General features: G+C 31.1%; 1 protein-coding gene across 1 annotated transcript in view; it reads right to left on the minus strand.

Moving 5' to 3' along the window:
- LOC134717773 (intermembrane lipid transfer protein VPS13A-like) overlaps positions 1–25,848 on the minus strand; it is a 116,007-nt gene extending 90,159 nt beyond the window's left edge. The window contains exons 1-14 of the mRNA XM_063580268.1: positions 25,651–25,848; positions 19,564–19,607; positions 19,168–19,210; positions 14,746–14,841; positions 13,656–13,757; positions 11,446–11,615; positions 10,888–10,947; positions 8,344–8,479; positions 7,395–7,632; positions 6,741–6,912; positions 6,252–6,417; positions 2,112–2,212; positions 1,260–1,327; positions 693–770 (exon numbers count right to left, since the gene is read on the minus strand). Of these exons, the coding sequence (XP_063436338.1) occupies positions 693–770; positions 1,260–1,327; positions 2,112–2,212; positions 6,252–6,417; positions 6,741–6,912; positions 7,395–7,632; positions 8,344–8,479; positions 10,888–10,947; positions 11,446–11,615; positions 13,656–13,757; positions 14,746–14,841; positions 19,168–19,210; positions 19,564–19,607; positions 25,651–25,750 (1,574 nt within the window). The 5' untranslated portion in view covers positions 25,751–25,848. The remainder of the gene's footprint in view (positions 1–692; positions 771–1,259; positions 1,328–2,111; positions 2,213–6,251; positions 6,418–6,740; positions 6,913–7,394; positions 7,633–8,343; positions 8,480–10,887; positions 10,948–11,445; positions 11,616–13,655; positions 13,758–14,745; positions 14,842–19,167; positions 19,211–19,563; positions 19,608–25,650) is intronic.
- Between the last annotated feature and the right edge of the window lie 580 nt (positions 25,849–26,428).

Raw genomic sequence — 26,428 nt, forward strand, 5'->3', positions numbered from 1 at the left:
ATAAATTCTACTATTGCACTAGTTCAATAAATCTTTAAAATTCATGAAGTCATCTACGACAAAATCTTTTTTACTTTCAAATACTATATTGCTATACAATAAAAGGGTTATTGCATGAATATTGGGAAACATTGTCCCTCATAGAACATATATCGCACTTGCAAACTTGTGCAATATAAAATTCTACTTGGGACAATATTCCCCAATATTCATGCAATAACCCTATATTATTGTGTTATGGTGATTTATTTGTATTGTTATCTCCAGTATTGCTAATCTGCTTTGTCTATATGCCTTTTTGTTATTCTTTGTTGACATTTTTTATTTTTTTATAGTTATTACATTATAACACTATGTTGACATTATAACTCACTATGTTGACATTATAACTCTTTTGTTTATTTGTTTAGTTCACACATTGCTGTCAATATAATGGAATTTTATACCCCAGCCATACAAGCAAGAGGTCTAACTAGCTATAAAACTAGGTTTTATCCACCATGTTTGACATAGAAAAATGCATATTCCTAGTTAGGAATATGACAGTTGTTATTCGATCATTTAATGTGTTTGAGCTTTTGAATTTGCCATTTAGAATTTTCCTCCGAGTCCTTTTTTTTTGTTATTTTACTTTTTAATAGAAAAGCCTCAAACTAAAAAAAACCAAATAAATTCCATTATAAACTACATACATTATAGCATTAGCAGCAGGCCTCTGTCCAACAGAACTGAAAACATCCTTGAGCTGTAACTTTATCACATGAGAATCTCTGCAAAAAAACAACAGTTTTAAAATAAACAAGTCAAAAACAGTTTTCTATATTGTGAAAGTCCCTGATTTGGATGTTTGGGACCCTCTTTCATCACTATAGCAACAACAAAAACACAGGAAATAATATACATACAATATTTTGGGCAACAATTTTATGCAAAGTACCAAGTTTCTTTAGATTTGTATCCATACTTATGTAAATACAGTGAAATCTGTTTAAACCGAACCTCATCAGGACTTGAGATTTTGTTCGATTTTGGTCAATGTTCGGTTTTATCAGGTTCACAACACATACAATTTGATGTGACAGTGCTTTAGAACAATGTTTGGTTTATACAGGTTTTCGGTTTATGCAGGGTTTGGTTTAGCCAGGTTTTACTGTACCAATAATCACATATCCATGAAAATAACAAATTTTCCTTTATCCTTCCACCAGAAAAAAAAGTCTCAATAAAATGAAGGAATCCACAGTATTAATAAAGCTTACTTTGAGGCATCATCTCTCAATGTTATGGACATCTTGGTTAGCTTTGTCACCAATCTCAAAGCAACAAACTGAAAAATAGTATCATAAATAATTATACAATTTATGCATAAACCAGTATCATGAAAATTAATATTATAGTATCTAAATGTATTCTTCCCTTTTTCAAATAAAAAGTAATTTTTTGAATTTTAAATAATTTCATATTTGATGATCAGCAATATTTTTCAAGGAATTTATAAAACAGAAAATCTTTATCTTTTTTTTTCTAACTTAATCTCAAAAATCTTTAAATGGTGAATATTATTCAACTTTTATCAAATTGATATCTACCTAGAATTAAAACCCTTTCTAAACCAGACACTCTTTAAACAGAAAATGTATCAACTCAATATACCTGTATAAATAGGGCCCTATACAAGTATCACAGTAATATAACTTATTAAAGGATGTTCGCTGCTCAGTTTCAAAATAAATAACTTTTAATTAAACTAGTATGTATTGATAGGGAATAAATTGAGGAATCAAAAAAGCAAAAAAAAATAATTTAGGGGTCAATGTGCTTGTTTTTCGAGATATTAGACATTGGAATATTGGTGGGAAAATGTTCTCTCTTGATTTTTCTTAGCTTTATCATTGACCCGTTAAAGTTCTCAAATACTATTAAAAAAAAAAAAAAATTATAAGACTTTTACAAATGACTTATAATTATACATGTAAAAGATTTATAAAAAGGAAATTGGGGTTCATGGGGAATTTTTTGTAAGGCATTCAGATTCAAATGGATTAAACAAGAGGATTCCAAAAATCTGACAAAAATTTCAAAACATGACAAGCAGACATCCTTAATCTTACTTCTTTAGGAAGTGTGGGATCTGCTTCATTTTCCTCATATCCAATAGCATCATATAACTTAGATTTCTCATCTGATGTAAACTGCTCTTGGAATTTGTCCTCTGTCAATATAGAGTATGATACATCTTTAGAATTAACCGAAGAATAACATCAAGATAACAGTCAAATAAATAAAAAAAATGCTACACGACACATTTTCAACAAATTTTCAGTAAATGATTTTTATATTATCATCTTCTGATCAGTTTTGCTAAAACAAAAATAATTGCTTTGTCTAAAAGATTATAAAGACATCAATATAGTTCTTAAAAAAACAATCTTAAAGTTTTGCATGCTTTGATATCTAATAAATCCAATCTGTATGAAAGTGCACATTTTTCGCTAAAATAAAGAAATCATGCACACTCCTCATGTACTTAAATTATACAAATTTCAGCCACTCCACAAAATACTGCAAGCGAAAAAAGTTTCATTTTTGGCCAATTTGATACATTTTCCAGGCCAGTTGTATGCTTTTTGCCCAAACTCTTTAATTTTAATAACTAGCGAACTTAAGCTTTTCCCAATCTGTTGTGATTGCTTGTTCTTATTTTTAAATTATTCATCCTTTGGTCATGAGCCTTTTATCATGTCCAACACAGGGAGAACATTTTTTTCAATTTTGTATGGGTCCTGAACAAAAATTGCCTTTTCTAATTGTTGTCTGATAAAAATGGCATTCCAACCGAAAATGAATTTAATTTTGGAATGACCCTGAAGTAACAATGTGTAAATTGCTGTTCACTGAAAAACACAATTTTTTCAAAGCAAAACTAGTTTATAGGCTCTGAAATTCAAACTTCAACTATCAATTTTGCTTGTGAGCATTTAGTCCAATACTTATCTTTTATAAGTGATTATCAATTATTACTCAATTTATTTCACTTGACTGGGCGGAGTTCAACCGTTTCACTCATAATAAACCATTCCATCTATAGATAGGTGTTTTAGGATAAACTCATCAATGAAGTGTCCAGTTATTCTTTTGTAAATTCCTTTGATGGCACTGATAGATGATTAGAAATCAGTAATAATTATAACGGCAGTCATCCCAATCACACACATCTTCAAATAGACTGTCCTTATGCAAATTAAGACGTAAGCTCGGCCCAATCAGTTGAAATGACATTGGTAATATCATCTTTTATATAGATGACGAAAATAAAAAAGTCCCAAAGCAGACATAAAACATCAGTGCTTTTACTTTATGCATGTGCATAAGAAAATTCAAAGTCAAATCTTTCACAAAACATCAAGTAAGATGAAAATAAACCAATACACACAAATACATCAAACTTTTATATCAGTGATCTTACCAGGACTATCCCCATCTGTAAGTAATCAATCAACAGTTACTCATTTCGTATGTAAATTATTTTACAATACAAATACATGGTATAAACTTAAAATAAAAGCTTTAGAAAAAAGTTAGAACTATTCCATCATTCTGATGTGGAAGTTGGTTTTTGGGGGTTTTTTGTTTATAGTTTTGCTTTTACCAGATGGACACACAAACAAAAGTTGTGTAAACAAATAAAGTTCACTTCCTTCCTTCCTTCATTTTAATGGGACAGCCCTTAGTTTAAACCTCAAATAACAAGCTCTTAAGACCAGTTATTCCTAAATTAAAACAGTCTACTAGGTCTATCATAAATAAACTTACTGTCAACTTGACTTTTAGAAACCGATGAGCTATGTCGTTTTAATTCTTGTTCATTTCATGTCTCCATATTAATATTGTTTATGATGTTATTTTTATGTACAGTTAATTCCAGTTATTTGCATAGCCTATTTGTTAGGCAAAATTATGCAATTAAGCAGAGTATGCTTATATACGAAACTCTAAATTACAGAGTCAAATAACATCTATGTACAGATCAGTGAACAAATCTGAACGATCATAATCCACATACAACATTTTGAATGTTTATTCATTCTAATGAAAGTTATATGCCTAGTGTCATTCGTGTTATTGTATTTAGGAAAATTGATATGCACGAAAATAAATGAATCTACAATACCTGTAGACATTTTTATGACCTCAAGGCTTAAAACAGAACATGGGGAACTTTTACCAACATACAAACACGAAAGAAACTGTTTTCAAACTTTTTTTCAATAACAGAAAAGTAATTATGAAATAATAACTAAAATAATGATGCAATCAAGAAAATTGTACTCACCAAGTTGCAAAAAAATCTTGTCAGTTTTAACTAAGCATAGCAAGCTGACGATTATTTTCTTTACAACTGAAAGGCCACTTGAAGAGCAATGCATATTACCAGACAATTTAATAACATTAGATGAATAGGAAATGATTTTGTGCAGGAGAAAATTATAGAAAAAAATGAATTATGCTATTAACTGGTATGCAATTAAGTGGAATAAACTGTGTTTTATTTTTTTCATTGATCGATTATTTGTATGTGATGGAAAAGACGTTCCAAGTTCAAAAAATGTCTTGGACAATGAAAAAATGTTTGAACTAAGACCAGTGTAGTTTAGTTTAGTTGAAACATAACTATTTATAGTGGATTGAAAAACAAGTTATTATAACTTATATAATAATCCCTTTCCACTTGGCTGGTGCGAGTGCTGCTTTGTAGCGGCATTATCCTGCTCTTTTCTAAATCTACAAGGGTGTCTTTTACGTGCAAGAGATATGGCTCTCTCTGAACACCGGTCAGCCATTTATCTTCCCCTTCCAATAAACTATCATTGTTTCTAACAAGGCTTCCAAAATTGTTTTGAGCCAGCCGGACATTTTATATCTGATCCCGATTTTAATCCTTAAGACTAAGTCACAAAAGGCAATTATGGTAATCAGATGGCCGTCCCAATGATTGACATTATATTAAAAAAAACAATATCAAACTTTACTTTGATATGAATTTGATGTTCTGACATAAACTGTTGAATTTGAAATTGGCAGTGCATCATTCAAAGTGTGCACATCAGCGTGCTCATATCTGCCTTAGACTCTTTATTTGTGCAAAATGACGTTGTCAAGAACTTTAATTTCATTTTCAAAGTCACATTTCCCAAACCGGATGTTGACTTGACAATGGTAAAACATGGACCATAAACGGATACATAAAATCCGTGTACATTTTACAAAGCACAACTGAGTGAAGATGCTCTTTCAACATTATTTCTTCAACAAAATACTTGAAATGAACATCAGATACAGGTATCAATGATAATTTAAGCATTTTTGAAGAAATTTAGGATGCATAATTAAATTTCTCACCTGTGCACATGCGCACACATGCTCTTGTTCATACAACGTAGTTCTGAAGATTTTTCATTTAAAACCTTTTTAAATTTTTCATCAAATCATGTTGATAAACTAATTTCTAATAATTTAATCTTTTGGACTAAATCAATTACCGTAGATAAAAACCGCTGAAATATACGAAAATAATTGTAAATAGACCGATCAATTTATGAATACGATGTCCAGTACTGAAAATAGTTTACCTGTCACCTGAACAGGTAGATTTCAGCTGTCCAACAACTAATTAATCTTGATTAAAATTAGAAAGCACAGAAGTAGGGGTTGTTTTGATAGTAATTAATCATCATATCACTTTTATGACCGGAAATGTCTGGTTGTTAAAGGCAAAAGGTTGGGTCAAAAAGATCGTGAATTATATTAAAATGACCGAAAAAGACTTGAAAACAGTTTAACTAAAAATAAGATGACCGTTTCATGCTTTGCCCAGCCGGTCTTTTATCGGACATTATACAAATGACCGGAATATATGACCGTTTTGGAAGCCCTGGTTTCTAAAGACCATACTTGCAAATGGTGTCAAGTGAGAGCTGAAAATTAAGTCCCTGAAATTTTCTCCCCTGAAGGGGGATCGAAACATGAACCTTTATGTGAGTAGTCTGATGCACTAAACACTACACCACAGCTTTTTTCAGTCTTTTCAAATGAATAAAAAGAGTGATAAACAAATATCTGAAAGCAATGCTAGATTACCAATATGGACAAAAACTTTTGTCTTTATCAATATTTCACAATATATTATCTTAAATTATACTTGACCTACTTATTTTAATATTTAGCATTATATTATCCTAAGAATGACTTACTTATATCTTCTTTCTTTTCGCCTGATTTTTTCTTGCCACCCAACCAGCCACCAAACCATCCACTTCCTTTCTCCTGAGCTTTCTTAGCACCAAGTTTAGCTGCCTCGACCTCTGCCTGTTGTCTCATCAATGTGATACTGAACACATTTAACACTTTTTCACAATCCTGAATCAAAGTAGTATAACAAGTTAAAAACCTGGATAAAGTGTACATGAACAGATTTTTTAGCTTTATAAAAACATTTACTATGGATTCATTATCATTGGTTGGATATCAATTAACATACTTTTCATGAAAACAGAATGGAAAGTAAATTTTTCACCAGTTTTATTGCGAGTTCTTCAAAACCTAACAACCTCAATTAATAAGACAGCGAAATATTCAATCAGTGTGGTAAAATTCTTGCAGAAAACATGGCACAAAACTATAAACATGAAAATTTGGCAATAAAAGAGAACCTCACATCCCTAATTTAAAGAAACACTTACATCTAGAGTTTTCTGAAGTTCTTTAGAAACCTTTTTGCCGTCTAGTTTTTTAACATACGCCTCTCTATACTGTTTCATAGTATTCCTATGTTGGTTTATATAAGACCAGGACCACATCTTCCTTCTGTTACGGATATCTTCTTCAAGTACACTATTCATTGCATAGTGCCACCTTCAATGAATAAAATTGTGTGTGATTGCCAGTTAGATTTTGTTTGCACTCATGTCATGAATAGTATTTTTGTAGCAAAATTTTGGATTTATACAAGGTCAAACATAGCAACATATTTACCGGATAGCTTAGAAGGATATAATATTATTATGATAAATGTCGATCAATCATCCTGCTCAAGGTCATAGTTTTCCAAAAGTTAATGGAAATTCATATTTCATTTGTTAATTGGTGTTTAATGCAACTTCCAACAACCTTAAATATGTAGAGCAGGATTTGCCTACCTTTTATGATTTTTTTTTGTTGGGTGGTTAATGTTGCGACATCTTCAGTTTGCTATGTTTTTCTTTTGGTATTTTTTCTTTGTTACAGCATTGTCAGTTTGAATATCCCTTTGAATATTTATACTGTTTGTACCAGACAACTACATACAATTGTTTTCTATGGTATATTTATACTGTTTGTAACAGACAACTACCTACCATTGTTTTGTATGTTTCTTGTGAGGAACATCTGGTCTGTACTTCCTGTATTTACTCAGCAGGTTCATTCTCTCTAAGGATTCTAACATTTCTAAAACATCATCAAACTGAAGTTTTGATAGTCCTACACTAATGTCATCAAAAACAATTGTCATAAATATTTTAGGAATGGTATATTTGTTGAGCTCTGGTTTTGTATTCAGTCTCAGGTGGGCCACTGAAGAGATGGGTTTTATCACTGTAAAAGATAAACATAGATGTAGTAAGCAATATCTATAAATTCAACATCACTTAAAAATATGCTGTCTATCTTATACTGTGTGTTTGCTTATTCTACATTGGCTAGAAGTATAGAGGAAGGTTTGATATTTCACAAAACATGTTAAACCCCACCGCTTTTATTTAGCTAGCATTTGTTAGTCTTGTATGTTTTTAATTTAAGTTTATTTATATGTATTGGATTTAAGTTTATCATCCATTTTCACTTAACTAGTACACAGTTTTGTTTAGGGGCCAGCTAAGGCCCACCTCCTGGTGCAGGATTTTCTTGCTGCATTGAAGACTCATTAGCAGCCTTCGGCTGTTATCTGCTCTTTGATTAAGTAATTGTCTCTTTGTCATGTTCCCCATTTCCATGGTCATTTTTATTTAATCTTTGTACAGTTATTAAGAAGTAGGCACCTTGACATTTGACACACTGACCATGATGACAACAATCATACTATAAGCTGAGTTCAAATTCATTGCAATTCAGCTAACAATTATTCTCAAATATCTATTTTAACTTTACATTTGTTTTTTTTTTAAATTAAGACATGTAAATTTCCTCTTAAAGTATTAAAGAAATAGAATATGTGTGATATTTTTTGTTTAAGAATAAACAAAACCTCAAAAATTGAACTGTCAAAATTACAAAAACTGTACATGGATGCAGTAACAGTGAACCTACAATATTGGAAGCCAGGATCTTTCTCACTATCTGCCACACCACTGGTTAATTTAGACAAAACTGTTGCCTTGTCCTTGCCATCAAATTGTTCTGAGTTAGGGTTCCAGTATACAGCTAAAGAATCCAGTTTGATGAGCTAAAACAGAAAAATACAAATATGATTAAAATATCCTTATTAATAAGATTCAATTGTGATGTCCTTCTCGAAAGACTGTTTAACTTTGCACAATGTCAAAATTTTAGCTGGGATAATTCACTTGCTATATTCTACAGAAAATGTGGATCTACGGTGGCTACATGTATACCTAAAAGGAATAGCTAATAAAAAATTGGTTATAAAAAATTGCCAATAAGTCATTCCCAATTAGCTCAGGATTAACCTATCTGAGTCATTAACATTTAGCTTTTAGCTGTTTGGCATGCTCATCAAGACATCTTTTGTATAAACTTTAGGCCCATGCTATGGGAGAGTCCATAACAGATAAGGTCTGAATGGCGTTAATGATATTTGAAGAGATTAACAATACTGTATATGGACCATAATTTGGTATTCGGCCTTTGGTTTCTTTTTGTATCCTTTTTTATAAGTTCTAAAATTTAAACTTTTATTTAGTGGGTTGTGTTGGTGTTAGAATAGTATGAATGGAACAATTGAGTTTTTCGAGAAAAAATTAATACATTTTGATTCACCGTTTACGTGACATGAAACCAAACAGGAAACCAATCTTTATTTTCTTTATTTTGCACAACATAATTCAAAAGGCATAAATAAACACCATTACTAGTGTTACTTGCTTCATGTTAATATTTAAAATCTATTTTCAATGTTATATTAAAGTTTTTTTTAAACCTGACAGGAAACCATAAGAAACCGAAAGCATTTTTTTAGTTTTATTTTATTGCAAAATCTGCTTAAATTAATCTGAACAGTATACTTTTTCTTAAAATCCATCTTAAATGTAACAGTATTATAAAACTCCTAAATATGTGCTTGTTTTGAAAACAATTAGTACATTTTATTCAGAATTTTCCATATTTTCTCCATTGATACAGGATACCATAATCGTTGAATCATGATGTTTAAGCAAAAAAAATGTATTTATATTTGGTTTTGATTTTCCAGTTAATATATACAACTTATTCCAAATCATTGGCAATGTAACATTCTTTAAATCCAGTAAAGAAAAATCCTTTAACTTGGAATTAAAATCTTTAAAATAGACACAATGTGATACTTGTGACATGTACACCATCTACAGGGTTTCCACATTTTAACCTACTTTAGTGGGCTAAAATCAATAAAGTACTTCCTTTCAAGTCATGCATGCTAAAAGTTTACTTCTCCTTTGACAAATTTATTGCGTTTCTGATAAGTGTTTGCAGAACATGAATAAAAAATATTAATTAAAAACTGTGACAGGATTCCAACTTTGTACATTCCAAGTGTAACGGTATATTAACATGTATTTTTTATTAAATTATATTTATTCACCTAAAATATCCAGTAATATTTACTGCTGAAGTTGAATCAATCCAACGAGCATTGGTACAATGATAAGAGACGTAATTTCGATTGATTTTTCCAAGGACTCTTCACGTCATTATCGGGAAACGAAGTGTGTTCTAACGTCTGTCAAATATGAAATCGATTTTGTCAAGTCATTGGGCATTTATTTTCACACAGGATCGTATGTAACATTATGCACATAGGAAAAATAACAGACCACCGGCGCAATCTCTTTGACAATTGTATTTTCCCCTTTTAAACAAGACGAAACAAGTCTACAGATTATGTTTGCTAACATCCCGTTGGAAACAAAAACAATGTTTAGACCTAGTATTTCGTACATCCGGCCGTAATGGCGTGATCACATGCTAGTCACATGTTTCACGTATGACCGGAAATGGTTAGAACTTAAGGACAAAAACAATTTTAATAAATAATTGGACTTCTGTTTCGTGTGAAATGTAACGCATAACGGCAACGTAATTTTCTTACTTAATTATTACGAAGATCAAAACAAGAATGTAAATCATCTCGGATTTACCTGTTTGAACATCTCGCGAGAGTTCATATTTGCATATTGTTTTTAAGAATTCTATTACAACAAAGCAGATTACATCATCTAAAAATTGCGTTATGAAATCGGACGCAAAAATCACGCCACTGTTCTTACATCTGCTACATAAATACTTATAGTTCTCGGCATTTTCTTCTCACTATTCTTATTGGTCGATGTTCTTTGTTATTTGAAAGCAAAAGTTACGAATTTGCCGGTGACGATTATCTATAAATCAGTCAGCGTTATGCTCTTCGGAAGCAATAAATAACGCGAGAAACGACACAAAAATACGGTTGTAGAATCTTTGAAATTCGTATATTTTAATTTTTTTTTCTAGGGAAGTGTAGCATACACTTGTATGTTGATAAAAATAATGGCATCTTTAGATGTAGTTGCAACTTTTCTTACAGTAATTCACATTTTATCACTTTTCTATAGTTATAGGAAACGGAGCCCAATAGCAAATTATGGTCCATATTACCTTAAAAATCTGTGTAACTGCCTCCTTTATCACACATGGTTTCCAGTTCTCATCTGTTGTCTGCAAAAAAAATTTACAAATATTTATAAATAACTAGTCATTCACCTTGGTCTATGTGCATATTCAACATTGTAGATGAGGAAAGAGTTCCTGACAAAAAATTCTATATTGTTGATTTTGTACTGCTGATCATGAAATCATGCTAAGTTTCTCTTTATCTCTTTAGTTTTTGCTAGACACATAACAGAATGTAAAATAAATTCTCATTTAAGGGAAATCACTGAGGCCAAGTTTGGTTAAATTAAGCCAAATAGCTTCAGGAGAACTAAAAGTAAACGACAAACAGAAGGCGCAGGACATCAAGTTCTGAGAAAAGCTCCCGTAGATGAGCTAAAATGAATACTTTATTTCTATATTTATCTACACTTTTATGAAACTGAAATTTTAAGCATACAAGCTGATGGAAATATTTACTTCACTCAACATTTGAATTCATAAATTGTTGTATTTATTTTAATGTTGTACATAATGTACATGAACATTCATCACTAATTTTACCTGGAAGAGTAACTCCTTCAGCGACACACCAATGGAGAAAGGACGTTTAGGATTGGAGTATTTATCTTCATATCTAACGTGAACATTCAACACTTGTACTTGTAGATTTTTAATGATCTGTGCTGCCATTTTTTCTGCAAATGAGTCCTTCTTGACCTCTTTTGGCTTATCTATAACATAAATCAAATAAAATATATATTGGTGAACAAATAGATTTTTTCACTGAAGATTGAATATTATACACTTTCAATTGGTCTTTTAATAGACCACTTTCGAGTTCATCCTTCACCGGCAAAAACTCTTCAATTATGCACGCCTTTATGACGTCATTTACCAGATAGAGGGGGTCGCCTGTATCCCTGCACTATTTACTTTCATCAAGCATCTTAGTGATCGTCTTTGTGCAGGATAAACTAAAAATAATGGTTGCTCTGTAGGTACTTACTGACAATTCCCTAATGACAGCAGTGTTGATTGTCAATTTTGAGAATTCAACTTGCCGAATAATTCGTACAATATAGAATTATAGTTTTCCAACCACTCGCTCAACATTGGAAGGGAAGTGACGACGCCCCTAAACGCACAAATGACGGTTATAAAGGCGCGTATAATTGACAAGTTCTTTCCGGTGACGGATGAACTCGAAAGTGGTCTATTAAGTGAGTGTTTTTAAGCTACAATTTCATCCAAGGGGGACAACCCTGAGATGTGGTCGAGGGATTGCATTGCTACAGCCTTTTTTCTGTTTGTATAAATATGAAAATTTAATCGAAAAATAGGCCAATCACAATCTTTTCTTATCTTTGATACATTTTTTCTAGTTTTAAAAGTAAAAATTGTTGTGTATTCATTCTCATCAATAACACATAAATCTGATAATGAATTTCCTCACATTTCCTAACTGAGCTTGCACAAATGTTGTAATAAAACAGTAGGTTTTTTTAATTTCTTATTGTTTTTTTCATTTCTTTCATGTAATAACAAATTATATTCATGCTATTTAAACCATAGGCCTTATTTTCCATATTACAGAGATTTCACATTTGCCTTTAACAGTGTTTGTAGAAACAACTTAATTTTATTCATCAAAATCAATATCCGTACAATATACAATGAAATCATCATCTAGCAATTATATCACTTTTATCTGAAGTTCTATCAATTTTTTATCAATACATTTAATGGTTAATAATTATTAATTTTCCATAATTGCCATCTATCAGTCTATGACTATAAAGTGATCTCTGTTATGGAGGATGTACAATATGTACATGTTTAATTAACCATATCTAGTATATTGATTATAGGCTAATGTATACCTCTTATCGTATAATCATATTTATAAAGCTCAGTTTTCTAATTTACTTGTTTTATTATATACTTATCATTGAATAACATCTATAAAGTCAACTTTTGTAGGGTATTTTCTGAATATGACAGAATTTTAAAAATATATCATTTGAAACATTACTAAATTTTCCAAAAATGAATCAACTGTTTCCTAGTTTCAATTTATTTGTTTTATTACTTTGAGCAAATAATGCTCATCAGTTCAAAGATAATATATATGCAAGTATCAGACTTGATGTGTTGCTACACAATTCATTTGGCATGTGGTCCAATGGAAAATAAATATGTACAGCTCCAAGCAGAATTGGAAGTCAATTTTAAAAGAGCTAATTAATTTCAAATATTTTATTGACCATTTAGTTCATATTCCATTAGACAAGTTAGATAGTCAAATGTTAGATTTATCTAATTGAGAAATTTATGCAATGTTTTATCATGCAAAAATTGAGATAGGATAGGTTTTGTAATAATAAAAACCTGGTCTTAAAACTTTGAAAGATTTATTTGTTTGCAGCCTGTCCATCATGTCCATGCTGTCCTGAAATTGCAATATTTAGTCTTGCATTGCCATCCATTGCTCAACAATTGCAATTATAATGCAAGCAAAATTTTCAGCATAAACAAAATCAAAGTACTGTAAATTCATAAATTATTGTGTGCATTTATTCTTATGATTTTGTCAATTAAGACTAAAATTCGATTTATTTTTTTTGAGATATAGAGAATTTTTTTTTTTAAATCATATGAAAAATTTCAAAATGAGAGTTTAAATTTTTTTACGATTATAACCCTGTCCCATTCTTTACAATAATAAAACCATTGCAAAAATCTCTAAATTTACAGTACATGTTATAACAAACCTTTGTCAGCCTCCAGTTTCTTGGCATCCTCAATCTGCTGTAATTTCTTCTGTTTAGATTCTTGTTTTGCTTTTTCTTCTTTTTCTTCATTGTACTTTACAGCTATTAAAATAAAATTACAAATTACACTTTTTTGTTATTTTCAAACTAAAGACTATATCACATGTACCATGCATATTATTATTTTAATTTTAGTTTCTTGTGTATAATTTGGTAATTAGTATGGCCTTCTTTATCACTGAACTAGTATATATTTGTTTAGGGGCCAGCAAAAGGACACCTCCAGGTTAGGGAATTTCTTGCAACATTGAAGACCTGTTGGAGACCTTCTGCTGTTTTTTCTATGGTCGGGTTGTTGTCTCTTTGACACATTCCCCATTTCCATTCTCAAGTTTATATGGCTTCTTGCATGGCCTAATAAGCGGTATGGGCATTGATTATTGTAAAAGGATGTACAGTGAAATATAGTTGTTAATTTCTGTGTCATTTGGTCTCTTGTGGAGAGTTGTCTCATTGGCATCATACCACATCTACTTTTTTATATAGCTTTCAGTAACTGTGAGTACTCTTAGATCTGTTCTTTGAGTCTTTTGTATTCTGTTAGGGTTATTTGTACTTTGTATCCATCTGATGAGTTAGGCCAATTACTACAGATTTTCCTGGTTTGTTCTGATATTGTACTGTCACACCACTGTCCTAGGTTAGGGAAGGCACCAGCAAATGTGTTTACCCTGCCACATTTTGTGAAAAATGCCTAGGTGTTAGTTTATTGCCTAGAATTTAAGCTTAATGTCCAATTTCACTTATTGCCACTAACTTATATACATGTATAAGGCTCCAAGAGTCAGTTATTCAGTTTTTTGTTATTTGTTTCTGTTTATCATATATTTTTTTTGTTTTTTTTTCATATATTCATGAAATTAGGCCATTAGTTTTCTCAAATTAGAATTGTGTCACATTTGTCACCGCAGGGCCTATTACATGTTTGTGGTATGGGCCATATGGCATTTTTGCATACAAGAGGAACAGCTTAACCAACATTGGGTACAACCAAGGCATACAAACCATGTACAAATTCTCCGTTACTTACCAACATTAGGTACAGCCAAGGCATATAAACCATCTATTGTTGCAACAACTGGCTCTGTATACAAATTTTTCCATGGTATTTTCAATGTAAGTTTTCCTGAAAAAAAAATCAAGATTTTTTACTGAAAATTCAACACCAAATAATAACATACAGCTGTTAATCAAGTGCTTTTTACTCTAAATATTTCAGTTATAACCGTAAGTAAACTGTTCATACTTTTACCATTTTAAGTGTCAATGAATTTAATGATATATGACAACCAATTTTATGAATTCCTAGGGTGGAGGAACACAAGAATGCAGTACATATATAGACAGAATGGAAATTGCAAAACCAGACTAAGGGTGGCAAGCTTCTGTCTCAAAATCATGAAGAATCAATTTAGTAGATAAACCATTCATTAGTCACTTTCTTCTCATTTCACTTAACTACTGAAAATTCAGAAAGTATTGCATGCATTTTTTACTTCAGACTAAAATGCAATTTTGTTTTTGTGATATTGAGGAAAATCCTGTAAAATAGGTCAAAATGCAAGTTTAAATTAATGCGATTAAAACCCTGTCGCACTCTAGCATAAATTCCTGGATTTTCAACACCCTTGATCGGGTTTAAATACCAGTATCATAAACAGAAATATTGCATCCATTAATGCCTAAAGGATTTTACCTTTATTGAGCCCCTTTATTTATAGAAATAAGTGAGGGAGGTTTTAGTTCAATTGTCAAGGTAAAACAAGATATGTTTTACCTAATAAAATATGAATGACTTTTTCTATGCAGAACAAATTAATACATTATGTCATTCAGTTTCCCTTTCATTTGATTCTTTTGACCTAGGACAATATATTTTTCAATTATATTTTTTTAGTAATATCTGACAGATGTCATTTGAAAAATTGATTTATGACAAAACATTATTTTTACAGAGGATGACCTTGAGGTCACTCCGATGTATTGTTATCGCTTAAATTTCCGTCATTCATAAATTCTAGTCAAATTAGTTTTGGGTTTTCAACACCAGTGAAAAAAGTGCATTTTCATACCTGCGATTTCTGTTCTCCGGTTGTACGATGTTTCAACAAAATATGGAATCATTTCAGTTGCTGATTTAGTGGTGAATATTTGACTGAATTATATCTTAATAAATACGATTTTATATGTTTAATTGGTGTTTCAGAAAGAGGTCAGGTGCTCTTGTTCATTCATAAAATTATCGTTCATTCATAAATTTATCGTAAAATAAAAATCACTACACAGGTTATACGTAATCTAAAAATAGCGGTCTCACTAATAACGTCAAGAAGAACTTTTAGCAATAAGAAGCGTCAAGAACGGACAAGAAGAATAAATTAAGCGACAAGTAGACTATTTAGCGACATGAAAACTTCTCGTACCGCATGAGGATGACCCATATCAAATGAACAATTATGTGTGGGACTTAGTTTTAAGAAATGATGTCAAAGTAACACTATGAAAATATTTTTAGTAAGCTGAAATATATATTTATTTTTTACATGTTTATGTCTTGTAAGTTATTTTATTTCTGTCCCATTTTTCAACATTAGCGTCTCGAAAGGTGAAATGTTTTAACTGAATGGTTAATTTAACTTAATTATGAAAATTGTTAAAATTAAATAAATAAAAGTAATTATTGCCCAGTTACAAACACTCAGACCAGGGGATAATCCATAATTACCCCCAACTTTAGCCTGGTAAACTTGTTGTCTCCTTGTGAAATATAAAACATATTAAAAATGATTTCCTGCTTAAGTCTTTAATTGATATAAAGTCAAAACCTTCTTGCTTTTCACTAGACAACCATGTCCTGTCAGGTTTAATTCTTATATATGTAGACGAAAAATAAAAGTGTCCAAAAACATTAACATGGCAGCAATTGCTTTTACAGCCTATTAGACTTTGATTTTTTTACAGAAGAGTGTCCACCATGCACTTGCACTGCACTATAATAATAGTAGAATAGAATTATCATATATACAAATAGATGAAAATGCCATTTATCGGTCGTCCAACTGTCTATATCAATCTGCTCAGCTCTTAATAAAACTCCATATCACGGCTTTGTGACGTCAAATACGTTGACCTGGCCTTAATAACTTCGACCCGGACATGTCAGCGACGTCATAATGTTTGAACCGACGTTGATAAGTTTGCCCCGAACTTATCAAGTCAACTTCTGGTTGCTGATGAAACTAAGACAATACTTCCAAAAGACGCAAATGCGGCCCGATAAATCGATTATCAGGTTATCGGCATATTAATATTGTAAAATATCAGCTGCTCGAAATAATATGAAGGCTTTTTGATCTCGTTCACTGCGCTTACTCGACAAAAAGCTTAATATTATGTCTCACAGCTGATATTTTACGATATCAACATGCAGACAACCTGATAATTGGTACATACATGCAATCGTAATATTAATAATATATATAACAACAAACCAGTGTATTCTCTACGACTATTATTATACAAGTATAATAGTCCAAGGTATACTGATTTCTTGCACTACAATATAATAGTTATCACAGTGAGGTTGAATTTCCTGTCATTTATTCATCATCCAGGCACGAACTTGTATCAGAAAAAAATATCTCTGTAAATTAACCCAAGTTTCAGGTATACAGATGTGATCTGTTTCTGTGACATGTGCTTTTGACCATCCACAAGAACCTGCGGTCATCCGATGTTCAGTACTTCAGTACTTTGATTAATTCCATTATAACACATATTGATTACCAATGGCCTTCATGGTCCAGTGAACACTTGTGATTCATCAAGGTGTGAATGAAAGCATCAATTACATTTGTATTTACTATTGCAGAAAAAATATAACATTATTGAGTGTTATCATAATAATATGCAATAGGAAGTTTTGATAAAAAAATATGTCACCACAAGTTTCTATGGAAAAGTCAAATTACATGTACATTTATTTTCAAATATAAAATTGACAATATTTATATTATTCTCATAAAGAGAGATCAGGGATTTATGCTGAATAAATTTGTACTTGAATATTTTATTGAAAATACTTGGCTCTGAGCATTTGCAGAAAAGGGCTTTGGATGTATTAAATTTACAAGGTGTAAAAAAAAAGTGTTGTTTTCATGTTTTATGCATAACCGTTTTAGATGTTTTCACTTTTATCAAAATCTAGAGACATGATGATGTATCATGATGTAAGATTTCACAAGAGAGTCAGGAAAGAGTTTAATTTTCATGATTTGAGAATAGTTATCATTATAGATGTTTAAAATGGGTTCTTTAAATTTTACTATCCTTTATTCAAAGAAAAGATTGTATCCTTAGGTAACACTTAAACCTGAATTATCAACAAATTAAAAATACTTATTTGATAAAATACAATTTACTTCACAAAATAAAGAAACAAATTATAAGTGAAGGGGTCACATGACATGTAAAGTATTACATAAACAATCAATCTCTTTGAAGTAGTATGAAAATTAACAAAGATAAGGGGGTTATGACAATGGTCTTTATAAAGTATGTCCAAAGGGTGTTTATATTTTAATGTAGTGTAATGATTATGTTAAATAAGATAAACTTCTTTCTTACTTAAAATCATTGAGAGTGCCACAGTTTTACGGTGAATAGCTTTGTATACGGTTTGAAAAGGACAATTTGGTCAATTTCATGCATACATAAATAAATAATAGAATAAATGAAAGTTTTTTGTTGTATGCATACATAGATAAATAATAGAATAAATGAAAGTTTTTTGTGGGATCTATTCCGTAATAGTATTTTTTTGGTTTGTAGGGAAAATGTTGGATTTTTAACTTTTTAAAGTATTTTTTTCTCCTTCCATTTTGGAAATTTTTGGCAGCTTTGAAATTTAAGAGTACATTGTAAATGGGTGCACAAAAGAGGATAAATGGGGTGCAGAGAGAGAGGAGGAATTGAGCTTCACTTGTATGTTTGGGAAAGCTAAGACACTAACAACATGGCAAGCAAATTAATCAGACAATAAAAGTCAAAATGCACGGACACGACTGGAAACACCATTTTTCAATCTTTCAAGAACCAGAACTCCTGAACGGTAAAAGTCAAAATCCTCATTATTGAACTTGACCTCCATTTAGTCATCAGTAACAACATATAAGAATTTGGGAAGCTTTGGTAGAACAGTTCATGCTTTAATGCATGGACACAACTGGAAACGCCATTTTAAGATCATTCAAGAACCATAACTCCTGAACGGTTAAAGTAAAAAAACATTTGATTGCCGCCTGCCCAACCGCTGCCCGCCCACCGAGCATCCCTTAATCAATAACCGACATTTTTGTCACAAAAATCTTGTTAAAAATGAAGTTATTAGAAGATCGATTTAGTAAATGTCAAGTTAAATGCTTAATTAATTAATAATTCTATATCTACTCACCTATATGGCCTGCTTTGATTTTCACTGGTAAATCTAAATCATCCTATAAAAAATTACCATAAATTAGGAAATAAGAAATTAAATTATCAAAAATATATTTTGTATTGATGACACTTCTGACGTCACCTATATTATGCATATTGTTTATATTGTTTGTAATATGCCATATGTATACACTGTACATTTACTTGATTATACTGATGAGCCGTAAGGCTCAAAGTTAATAAAGAATTTGAATTTGAATGTTCTAACTAAATTTCTGACACATATATTTCAATTTTTTCTTTTTGCCATTGTTTCTACTGCAATATACCAAAACAATTTCCATAGTTGTAACATTTAAGCCAACAACTTTTACAAAGATAATCAAATTGGAAACTAAAACATTCAACTTACCAATGCACTTTCCTTCAAATCCAAGTTCTGTAACACTGCATCTCCTGAAATGGTGAAATTTGTATAGTGTATTAACTGCATTAATATACAGTGGCAAATATTTCAGGCTTATAAAGGAGGAACATGAATTAATCAATAAATATCTTAAATACTGTAATTTTGTTAATTTCTGCATGCATTTGGTATGGAGTTTTTTTAAATACAGCTTGCAAATTTACCCGCTAGTCCGATGATCCAGAAATATTGATTCGGAATAGTGAAAATTTTCAAATTGTTTTGGAGCAGACTGTACATTGTTGTTATATAAATATGCTTTCAAAATTTAAAACAACAGTTTTTGATTTTGTATACTCTTTTGCTGCAGTTTTTGAAATAATAAAAAAATCACAAAAATTTCTGAATCTAAAATATACACATGCAAATCAAATGAATTTAAGGCCATGATAGCTGAAATTTTGGAACAGTGACACAGGGACCTTCACTGAGATAGCTGTGTCAGTGGAGTAATTGTTATCAGCGAGCAATACTGTTGTTGAATAATAATTAAAAAAAATTATTTTGGAACAGTTGATTTCTATTTTGAGATCTAAAATCTTGATAAACTTGGGAAAGAGATACTTCAATATTGCTTACAATTTCTTACCACTCACATAACATTTGCACAATATGTCAACAACATGTTGTATTATATCATTACCCCTTGAAGAGCCTCAGTCAGTCATAATCAGATCCACTTGATTAAGTTCTTATAACATCAAACAAACTCCAGTTGTTTTTATAGTTCCCCATCAAAAGGCTTGCCAGACATTATTGTGCAATGTATTGCTAAAAGTTTCTCTATGTCAAGGTTTTTTTAATTGTCATTTTAGGCCAAACAACAAAAAGATGTGTATTCTGGTAACTAAATATAGAATAACATAAATATTTGTTTACTGATTAGTGTACCTTGTTTCTATGGGATGAATAATCTAATAACACAATTATAAAGGACAAATTCAGAGTTCATATTAAGAAAGCATTTATCTTTTTTGAATTCATAAAAAAAACTTGCAAAATGAACATACTGCATGTCGTAGTAGGAATCATCTTTAACACAGATATATAAAATTTAAAAAAACATTTTACACAAAAACAGCTTTTCCCACCCTCAGATAGTTAAAGAATTTGCTTGGTGTAACTTGTCAGTATATTGTGGAAAGTAATTGCCTACATGCATGTATATATTCACTTACAAAGATTGTGTGTTAAAAGTTTTTTTCTGGAAGATTATAATTCAGACATGAAACAGAAGTCACATGATAAATTACAAATCTTTTCCTTTGAATTACATTATGTCCTGAATTTGTTGTATATTGGTACAAAAACTAGTTATTACCATGAAAAGTAACTTTGTGGTTGAATTAACATGGTCATATGTATATGTATGTGTATACATGTATCTACATCTCTTTGTTGTCTTATAACAAAAATAAATTTTTCGTCTGTTTCAATTTCTTAAAGACAAAAAACATTTTGTGTGCTATTATAAGTATAGATTGCACAATAAATGTCTTCTTTTTCTAAATAGTCAATGCAAGAAACTTCAGTCTGCACTGTTAGTCATTAGTCCGATGTCCCAGACTTATAAATATTGAATCGGACTAGTAAATATTTTCAAAATTTTATATAGCAGTGATTGAGAAGGACGTGCACCCTGTGCCTATAGCGCATATCGACCAGAAATGGTGCATAGAGTGACAAATGTAAGCGCCCACGTGGCGCCAGATATTTTTCACTGAATCATTTCGAAATGTTTAGATATCGTCAAATGGATTTCTGATCATGTTCCGTACCGCCATGTGTGTAATGTTCCCCTATATATTTTTGGGACGTCTCAGGTGTTTTCTTATTGTAATAGAACCATGCGGTTTAACGACTCTGGTTTAACTGATTACCTAAACTAGAGGCTCCAAAGAGCCTGTGTCGCTCACCTTGGTCTATGTGAATATTAAACAAAGGAAGCAGATGGATTCATGACAAAATTGTGTTTTGGTGATGGTGATGTGTTTGTAAATCTTACTTTACTAAACAGTCTTGCTGCTTACATTTATCTCTATCTATAATGAACTTTGCCCAGTAGTTTCAGTGGAAAATGTTAATAAAAATTTACAAATTTTATGAAAATTGTTAAAAATTGACTATAAAGGACAATAACTCCTTAGGGGGTCAATTGACCATTTCCGTCATGTTGACTTATTTGTAAATCTTACTTTGCTGAACATAATTGCTGTTTACAGTTTATCTCTATCTATAATAATATTCAAGATAATAACCAAAAACAGCAAAATTTCCTTAAAATTAACGATTCAGGGGCAGCAACCCAACAATGGATTGTCAGATTCATCTGAAAATTGTAGGGCAGATAGATCTTTATTTGATAAACAATTTTACCTCGTGTCAGATTTGCTCTAAATGCTTTGGTTTTTGAGTTATAAGCCAAAAACTGCATTTTACCCCTATGTTCTATTTTTAGCTGTGGCGGCCATCTTGATTCAATCTAGTCGGGTCACCGGACACATTTTTAAAACTAGATACCCTAAAGATGATTGTTGCCAAGTCTGGATTAATTTGGCCCAGTAGTTTCAGAGGAGAAGATTTTTGTAAAAGATAACTAAGATTTACGAAAAATGGTTAAAAATTGACTATAAAGGGCAATAACTCCTAAACGGGTCAACTGACCATTTCGGTCATGATGACTTATTTGTAAATCTAACTTTGCTGAACATTATTGCTGTTTACAGTTTATCTCTATCTATAATAATATTCAAGATTATAACCAAAAACTGCAAAATATCCACAAAATTACCAATTCAGGGGCAGCAACCCAACAACGGGTTGACTGATTCATCTGAAAATTTCAGGGCAGATAGATCTTGACCTGCTAAACATGTTTACCCCATGTCAGATTTCCTCTAAATGTTTTGGTTTTTGAGTTATAAGCCAAAAACTGCATTTTACCCCTATGTTCTATTTTTAGCCGTGGCGGCCATCTTGGTTGGTTGACCGGGTCACGCCACACATTTTTTAAACTAGATACCCCAATGATGATTGTGGCCAAGTTTGGTTCAATTTGGCCCAGTAGTTTCAGAGGAGAAGATTTTTGTAAAAGTTAACAACGACGACGGACGACAGACGACGGACGACGACGGACGACGGACGCAAAGTGATGGGAAAAGCTCACTTGGCCCTTCGGGCCAGGTGAGCTAAAAACGTAATTAACCATCTTTCTTGATATATTTTTTTGTAAACAACTTTAAATTTGTGAAATTTGGCTAGTAAAGATGAGATTTATCTCTTATCATAATCTTTTAAGTTAGTGTAGCTTGCTATTATTTCGATTGAAAAAACCCAAAGCCTTTAAATGAATATAGTTTTTGTCTCCATAAAAGGCGCTTAACTGTCCTTGTCACTTTTTTGTCTTTGGCTCGTTTTGACATTTTGTAAACATGACTTCAGCGAATTGTTGTTTTGTTCTATCAATTAATGATACTCCCTACTGTTACAGTAGTCAATTTAAATGGCCCACTCATTTGACAACATGGCCCATTATTTTTTAAAATGGCCCATTGAATTTATTTTAGGGGGCCCTGGGCCCATAGTGAAAAAATCCTTCCAGATCACTGTATAGTCTAATAAGGACAAATTTTTATATTTAGTTTTCAGACTAATAGATGAAAAAGTTTTTGGCACAGACTGAGAAACTCATAATTTTCCCTAGAATGGATTAAACACATAATTATCAAATTAAAACCTTGTAAACTTGACATAGAATTGTAAAATTTTAAATTACATGTAAACAAGGCTACGTTTAAACAGGTCGGTGATCTAAACATTAACATGTGACTTATTTAACAACTTGTCTAAATATAGATGTAGGTATTTATCTTTTTTTACAAATAGATAATTAAGTAGACATATAATATCACAAGACATTGACAAATCTTGTTTAGGATAAAATCAAAGTGGGGGTGGCCACCTTAGATAACTGAACAATATTTGTTTCAATGATAAAATAAAATCTCAAGCAATATTATCAAATATTATATCATTCTATTTAAAAAGAAAGAATTTTGAAATAAAATAAATAATGCCCGCAGGAATAAAATTAAAAATTTTGGCATGGTAGTCCACAGCTTAAATTTTGTAACCAACATATACATGTATATAGTTCAGTATACAAAAAGTAGAAATTTAAGTAGTCCACACCAAATTTTAGGGGCCTTTCGTGAGTGGGCCCCTGCTAATTTCAAACCCTGATGTCATTGCTCTGTTGCTCGAAAGTGTATTATCTGTGTAATCAAAACAAATACAGTTAAACCTAGAATAGAATATGGAAAAAAGAAGGTGTCAAAGAGACAACTACCCAACGTAAGAGAAGAAAACAGTCTAAGGCCATCAATGGGTCTTCTACCAAGAGAGATATTCCTGCAAACAGAGGCACCTTCAGCATGTTCCTTAACAATAATATCTACTCATTATTGATTAAGCAAGTTGTATGTCACACTTAACTCTGAAACTTAAGCATGTTCCTTTATAGCTGACGAACACAAAGTAAATTCATCATTCATTTTTGTGAATGATCATAATGGTGATTAATTTTGTTAATCCAGTTTAGCATGTAAGGTACATGTATGTTCGACTTAACATTTTGCATGTTCTTTTTATCTGTAGTGTGATTCAAGTATCACTAAATACATGAAATAAGCTCATTATGACTATTAAAATTATCTTTCAAATTTTTTAACTTTTTGTTCAAAGACATTCTGAGTATATATACATGTCTTATTTTAGATTTACATTTAAAACTTTGCTGACATAAAATGAGAAAGTACTAGTAAATATATAATATTATCACATATTTGTTAAGAATATGTTGGGTTTGACATGTATTACCTCAAAATTGTCTAGGGCAAAACCGAGGTTATTGGTTATTGTGCCCCGATTCCAAATGATGTGACGTCATTGCACGACACATTGGTGTTAAAATGTTGTAAGATTTAACCTGAAATGTTTTATTCAATTGTTATCATTGACCTTTTTTTCTCTTTTCTGCAGAACTTAAATATGTGATAAAAAGATTATAAGATGTCTTTTCCATATTGGCCCTGGTATCATCCCTAGACCCATATCGGCCCACGGCTAAAGCCTCGAGTACAATATGGGAGTCTTGGGATAATACCAGGGCCGATATGGAAAAGAGCATGTTATAAACTATACAAAATGCAAAAAAAAGTCAAGACAATATTAATTTTCACTTAAATATTCAACTATCATGACTATGTTTCTATATTAAGCCTTAAAAGCTGAAGACTCCTCTATCTACATATCATCAATATAAAAACTTGTATTATTTAGAAAAAAGTCAAAGGTAGACCATGAGTATAGCCTAATCTAGAATATTGAATGGTATTTGTGGGTTTCCTAAATTTTTGGGCATATATTAGCAAATCAAGTTACAGGACAAACCAAAATACTGGATATGAGGGTGTGTACTTTTTAGAAAATCCATTAACTTTTACTTTCATTTTCATTTTTCTTCCATAACAATATTCAATTGGTATGTGGAATATATGAATAAATAAATAAATATCATTAAGAAAATAGAAGCAAGATGTCAATCACCAAAATTTTTGAAAATGAGTTGAGTTTATTTACAATTAAAAACATTAACATGTTGAAATAAAAATATGAAACTCAAAGTAACTTTCTGGTTTTCTTTAAATGGCTGATGATTCATTTTCACAAAAAATCGTCAAAATACTTGGGTAAAAGTCATTGCATTTGTGTGTTTATGTATTATTTATCAATATGCTATAAATAGAGAATATTTTTATTTCTTAGACTTTATCATATGCTGTGGCCAGTGTGGGTCAATAATGTTTACAACAAATTAATTTGTAATAAAGTTCTAGTTACAATGCAACTGAAGATAATTCATAAAAAAATTATTTATCACTTCTCAAACAAATTATTTGACTGTCATGGTCTGCATCTTCCTCAGCATCTGGATGATGCAGTCATGCATATCGTCAACACCGGTTTTCTTACCTCCCCAAATACCCAACTTCAGCTGGGATCTGTCCAAATTCTCAACATAATCGCCAAGGTACTTGTTGATAAGGTCAACAACTAGTGATTCGAAAACCATTTTGTTCTATGCGCGACACAAACAATCCACTAAATAACGAAATGCATTCCAAATATTGTCTGCAAAATCACTTTCGTCTCCTACGCCATTGACCACTGGTAACCGGATGTTATTTTATTATTTTAGTGTTGATCAAGCGAAAATAAACATCTAAATATGTAAACCAGTTTACAGCGACTTATTACTTTTTCTTGTTTTGCCTAGTGGCGTTAAGAAGGAAACTTTTACGGTAACAGTTGAAATTCAGCGCATGATAAATGGCCCCAAACAGGATAATTGATATTAAATTAATGAAATTTTCAATGTGATGAAATTTATTGTTTATTCAACTTGAGCTATTTTATAGAAAGAAGGCTGCCGATGATGTAATTTACCGGAGCTTACTACTAACAATTTTTAATAAATCTGTAGTTGAATAACTTTTTTATTTGTTGATATGTTAATATACCTTTAAAAAATAATTACTGATTAGTGTCGAAAAAACTCTTTGGGTGCTACTTTACTTGGCTGAGTCAGAGACATAGTATTATATGTCTCTGGCTGAGTGTTAAATATTTTTATAAATATTTTGGACTATCATATAGTCTTAGCAAATATCGACTTTAAAAATATATATTGTAAAAAATAAATTCATAGACCATCAAAATACTTAATTTACAGACCAAAAATGCAAGTGAA

Source organism: Mytilus trossulus, chromosome 5 (assembly GCF_036588685.1).
Source record: "Mytilus trossulus isolate FHL-02 chromosome 5, PNRI_Mtr1.1.1.hap1, whole genome shotgun sequence".
NCBI classification, from domain to species: domain Eukaryota; kingdom Metazoa; phylum Mollusca; class Bivalvia; order Mytilida; family Mytilidae; genus Mytilus; species Mytilus trossulus.